Here is a 6,187-nt window from a genome sequence, read left to right as displayed (position 1 = left end):
GCAGGGAACACAAATTTTGATCGAACGCAAAAACGTTCAGAGTTCGTTCACAGCCCAAATTATTATATCATGTTATCCTGATTCTCCGTAGGTACCGAATTACCCCCCAGAAGCTCTGTGAGCTTGTACGAGTTAGGAGAACCAGTTGAAATTGAAGATGTCAATGATATACTTCATCTCTGGATATATCAGTGTTGCCACTTCTCAATATATAATGGATTCTAATCCTCTTCACACTATGATATTCTATTGAATATCATAACCACAAGATGACGCCGAGGCACTAAAGTAGTTGATATATTACTACTATACTGGCACTAATTAGATATTTAGCTTTGATGAGCTAGTTCTATGCATCATTCAGCTAAATAGCTGCAAACGCGAAAATTGCGTTGGGTATCTTGCAGACATCTGCCAAAGACTAAAAGTGTTACAAGAACACAAACACGCAGATCTATAAAAAGCGTGATAATGTTGTATTTGGAAGATTTTTTTCGGTTATATATTTCCTTATTGTATGAATTAGTCACAGTACCAAAAGTTTCTTGAATCAATTTCTAGATATCCAACACAATGCTCGATCGATAATGCATATCCGGAACAGAGCGGACAATATCCATTCTTGTCTACTCTATTCCAGATATGCATTACCGACCGCGCCTACTAAGTTGATCAATCCAGCCTTATGACACAGGTCGAGAACTTTTAGAAATAAAAATCAGGAGGTTAAGAAAACGTCTCAGTCTTTACTATCAACAATTATACATAATGTGCGTATCTATTGATACTCCTCGGAGCTTTCACTATGTTTGTCTTCTGTATTTTTCCCTCTTCTAGCCTGATTATTCGTTTTAAGTTGAGAATTTTTATTTTTAATATTTTTTTCCAACTCTGATCCTATTTTGTGGACTACATACTCAATTTCGGACAGTTTCTTTTTATGCTCTTCAGGAAAAGATTGAGCCTCGACAGGCTCAATAACTTTCGTATACTTCTTATGAATTGTTTTCATTTTTGGATCATTTTGTTCCTCCTCCGAATCTTCGTAAGATGATTCTTTTTCTATAGAAGAAGACTCAGAACTTTCTGCACTACGTTCAAGTTGCTCTTCGAAGTCTTTCGGTAGTATAACGTATATTTTTGGTAAAGGCTTCGAAGTTTTTTTCTTCGAATTTATGTTTTTCTCATGTAGATTGGAAGACTGTGGAAGATAGTCATGACTTGATTCTTTATCTTCAACAATGTCCTCTTCCTTTTTGCTATAATTATTTAAAACATTGGTGTCATATTTTCCTGCATTCTGTACCGGTATTTCAGCCTCTTTGCTGTTCAGATGAACAATCTCATGATTTGTTTTAGATTCTTCGTTTTCTTCTTTTTCAAGTAGGCTTTGATTTGTAACAATATCATCTTTATCCTGAACAGTATCACTTCTCCTTTTATCATTATGAATATGGATCCTACTAATATAATGAGGATACTTTCCATTTTCTTCTCTGTAATGACCGTGAACATCTGGTGGTATCTTCTTAATTTGTTGGGGATTACTATGAGCGGCGTGTTGTCCCTCGTTATGTTTCTTTTTTCCACCATCTCCAGTCCCTTTCTGATATCCCCAATGTTTTTTTCCTGAGTTACCAACCTTTTTACCATGCTTTGTATTATGACTATGGTGTTGCTTATGTCCAGAGGCCTTCTTCTTGCCGTCCTTCTCATCATAAAAATGTCCCTCTTCGTGATGGGATTTCTTTCCGTAGTGGTCATTATGATCGCCTTTTTTGTGATGTCCTCCCTTTGTATGTCCTCCCTGAAAATAGTTTCATTTGAAATTTTTTCTCGGCAACAAGGAAAGAAGTATGCCGTAGAATTGGGATTGAATGGTAGCTCTGTAACTGTAAGAACTAGGGACAGCACATTTTCGATCTCGATGGAAAAAGACAAAAACCGCATTTTATATCTTCATTATTTATTCCCAATTTATAAGTGAACATTCATTTTTCAGCTTTTTAAATTGGTCGGTATCTCTATCTCGTGAAGTTTCAATAATTTCGAAAAACAAATGTTACATTCTAGTTACCTTTTTATAGGAATTCAGTTTCACATATAATTTGAAAACAAAAGAAGATAGGGAAGGGATAAGTTTTGTCCATTACCCATTGAATTGGAATCGAAAATGTGCCATCCATTTCCCGCTAGTTGCCATTTAACCCTATCGTATTTCGCCCACCAAATAAAAGCCCACATTAACAAAAAACTATGAACTGACTGTTTCAAAAACTTACTTTTTCATACTCATCGTCATGGTGAAAAGCACCATGTTTTTCATGTTCTCCACCTTCGTGATGCTCATCATAAAACTCCTGTTTCTTCTCATACTCGTCCTTTTTATGAATGTTGTGTTCTCCTTTGGTAGAATGTCCTTTGCTATGTTTGCCTTCTTCTGAGAACTGTAATAATAAAGTTAGTATTATGGTTTATTCGGGAACACTAACTTCCGGTTTCCCGACGACGTCAAAATCTTTTGCACAGTATATTTTGACATTTTTTGCTATTTTATGAAGATTCAATATAATCTCAGGTCAATAAATATATGAATACAACGGTGCTCCTATATTCATTTCAAGTACCTAATTTCATTCAAAATTACCATCATATTTAGAATTGATTGAGCATTCAGAAAAAATGAGAAATGGGTACCAATATTATGAAAGACAAATAGTTCTGTCGGAAAGTTGAATTGAGAAAAAAAAACTAGCTGAAATTGTCTCTATACCATTCAATTACCATTGAAATCGGCAGAATTTATTATTTTTAGAAAAACTTTTTCCGTAATAACTTTCCCTGCCTGTGATAGATTTTCTGATATATTCGGACAGTCGTTGGAGAATACTATCAGTTCACTTTTCAATATTACTCAACGTCCCAAAAAATTATCAGTAACTCGCTTTAGGCTTATAGTTTGGTGCTCCCCATCAGAGCTGTTGAATGGTCGAGTTCAGTTAGAAAAGAAAATTTTTAAAATCCCTAGTGATACTTTGGAAAATAGCGCATTGTGGATGCCAGAAAATAGTTATGTTAGATTTATCGTTCTGGGGCCCTTTTCAGCCTCTTCCTCAATTGATTCATTTTGATCAGAAGATATACAGTGCACATTTTTCCACCTGAAGATGCTATTGTGCTACCGAAACAAGTATAGTAGTTGACCCATACTAGAGAAAATCATGTAATTCATTTTGTAGGGTGATTATGGATTTTCATCAAGTATTGGCCACGTCAATCCAATAATTTTCAATTTGTACTCACTTCAGATCCTTTTTCGCCCTTTTCACCTTTATGATAATCTCCATGATGTCCATGTTCTTCATGTTGCTTTTTTTCTTCCCCACCTTTATCTGCATACTTTTTGCCATGCTTTTCTTCATCATGATGCCCTTTTTTCTTCTTAACTTCTTCGTGGTAGCCTTTATACTTTTTCACTCCCTTTTCGCCCTTTTTACCGTGATGCTCTTCGTGATGTTCTTCACCTTTACCGGAGGCATGCTTTCCACCCTTCTTTTTCTTCTGCTTTATCTCTTCATGTGAATTATCACCGCTCCCTTTTTGATCTTTTTGTGTAACTTCTTCTTTCACATCAGATGACTCTGCTGCCTTTTTATGTTCAGCGATGTAAGTATCAGATGTATCTTCCTCTTTTTCCTTTTCCACTGGTAAATCATCAGATTGTTTCAGTTCTTCAATTGGTTCTTCATTTACATTGTCGTAACTATTCGAATATTCTATTTCTTTATAGGTTTCTTTATGGTTAGACGGAACTTTCTTTTCTTCATATTTTTGGATTGGGCTATCATATTCCGTGCTATACTTCTCTGAATCATCCGTTTTTTCCTGCTTTATTGCAGAAGGATATTCATCTTCTTCATCATGGTCTTCGCCCTGGTGGTACTTTATTTTTTTGTTGTGTTCTATTACATCTTTTGGCTCTTCCTCTTGAACGTCATCTTTATCCTCATAAATATGGGAGTAATCTTCATTTTTTTGAGCGTGTTGTTCGTCATCAATCAATGGAGATTTTTGCTGTCTAAGATCCAGTATTTCTTTACGATTTCTCGTCTTTTCAATCTGATCTGCATCATCTTCTGCATAATGATCGGCAACAACAATAGGTTTCGTCTTTATACCACCATAATCTTCTTTATCGAAATATTTCACTATTGTTTGACTTTTTTTCTGATCTGGTACCGCCGGTTTAGCTGTAGTCTTATCAGGATTCTCTACAATGCCCAGTATGATTCGTGCACCGAATTGACCGTCGTTAATTTTTTCATCTGCGAAATCGTCGTTCCTTCTGTGACCACCATAAAATCCTCTTCCTCGTCTAATCAATGGCTCATCATTGAAGTTTAGGTTGACAGGCACGTTAAGAATTTTTTCTACTGTCTCACTCGCTACACTTTTTAAAGATTCACCCCGAGCGTTATTTCTAGAATGATGAGTATAGGCAATCTTCACACTGGTCATCATCAGGCACATGATGATCATGGAGTTTTTGAGCAGCTGATCGCTGCGGAACGTATGGGAAGTCATTTATTTTGTTTTATCAAAGAAGTCGTTTTTAGCTTCTCGGGCATTGCGAACTGACCAATGACAATCTATTGGTATTATATATAGCAAACTTTAAGGATGAATGGTTTCAGAAGAGTTTATTTCGTTTATAAACACTCAATTTGATTCTATATGATATAGCAATATGAAGACTCAACATTCACCAAGACGATTCAGAAGATGGTGCTCTGATTTTATGATACTCTTTTAATGGGCAGAGAACTGAGTTTGAGAAAATTGTCTTATTGAAATGCCCACGTTTTGGTATTAATTAACATTAGATTGTTTCTCGCATAAGACGAGTTTCGTGATTGATTCACTGAAATTTCCTTGCACATCTTTGTTGTCGTAGTATGACGCTCAATATTCTTGATTGATTAGATCATATCTAATCAACAACTGGCTTCTCTTTTTCTGGCTTCATTAGATTTGGCGTTGAGCTCCTCAGGTTGCAATATTTTACATTTTTTCACTATTGCGTTTCATATACAGGTTCTGTCATAAGTACAGTGACGGCAGCATAATTTGGGTGGAGAAAAAATTTTCATACGAAAGTTCCTGTATTTTTTCTGATTACTTCCATACTTTGAGCTTGAAGGTCCAATATTCGAGTATGGCTTTGAATGACCCCTTCTTTTTGACCATTTGGACTACGGAAATTCAAAATAGCGCGTATCAGAGCGACTAGAACGAGAGACTAACTCGGTTGAATGAACCTTGAAGGTCCGTTCAAGGTGCAATGTGATGTTTTGATGAGAGACCTATACTTATTATATCAATCATGAAAAAAAATTTTACGTTGTGATTTGATCTTAAGTGACCCTTTCTTTTCTCTCGACCTTGAGGCCTCTGAAAATTCAAACAGCAAGAAATTCAAGGTAGCCAAATAGATAAATAAGATAATTTCAATAAATTCAGCCAGTGCTTGCTTAGAGCACTTATTATCCTATGGTGATTTCGTCCTAAACTCTCCAACGTCGAATGCTACGAATCTATGTTGTTTGACCATTATGCGTAAATTCACGATATGATCTGGTTTCTCAGTGAGAGAAGAAGCAATAGATAATGAATATCATGTGGCTCAGAGTCATATCCCAACAAACACAATATACAGCAACTGTACAGATACTGCATTACAAGTGCCGCCTAAATGCAGCACAGAAAGTGCTGTACTGGAAATGCACATTTTCTCTTTTGAGAATTCTGCATTTTTAAAATGTAGTTTTTTCTATGTAGGTATAGTTACTGTATAGTGACTGCACAGTTTCTGTATGCTACATGGTCACATATTATGTTGTGTTCACCGAATATGGGTAGTAGTTGAATTATCCACATTTTTCTTTATACAATTTTTGTGGCAGGATTATAGAGAAAAAATATGTTCTCTACTAGCCATCCCAATGTATAATCAACTCCGATCCATATTCGTGATAGTAATTATATATTGTTCAGACCCAGAAGCGAACACATAAACGTAGTTCCTTCGGAACGGTAAATCCTCTGTTGCTATTCAAATTGGGATGTCATATTGCATATTGCATTATCCGACCGCTAAATGTATTAATCTGAAGAGGTTTTTTGAGCT

The 6,187-nt window shown here is 35.7% G+C and overlaps 1 protein-coding gene across 1 annotated transcript; it reads right to left on the bottom strand.

The window, feature by feature from the left end:
- Positions 1–726: 726 nt before the first annotated feature.
- On the bottom strand, positions 727–4,991 carry LOC123309635 (sarcoplasmic reticulum histidine-rich calcium-binding protein-like). The gene is made up of 3 exons (XM_044892836.1): positions 3,304–4,991; positions 2,283–2,447; positions 727–1,807 (listed from the first exon to the last, which is right to left on the bottom strand). Exons 1-3 carry the CDS (start codon positions 4,582–4,584, stop codon positions 779–781), a joined length of 2,475 nt encoding a protein of 824 aa, XP_044748771.1. The 5' UTR covers positions 4,585–4,991; the 3' UTR covers positions 727–778.
- Positions 4,992–6,187: the final 1,196 nt, after the last annotated feature.

This window comes from Coccinella septempunctata, chromosome 3 (genome assembly GCF_907165205.1).
Source record: "Coccinella septempunctata chromosome 3, icCocSept1.1, whole genome shotgun sequence".
In the NCBI taxonomy this organism is placed as follows: Eukaryota; Metazoa; Arthropoda; class Insecta; order Coleoptera; family Coccinellidae; genus Coccinella; species Coccinella septempunctata.
This window is presented reverse-complemented; position numbering and strand designations above follow the sequence as displayed.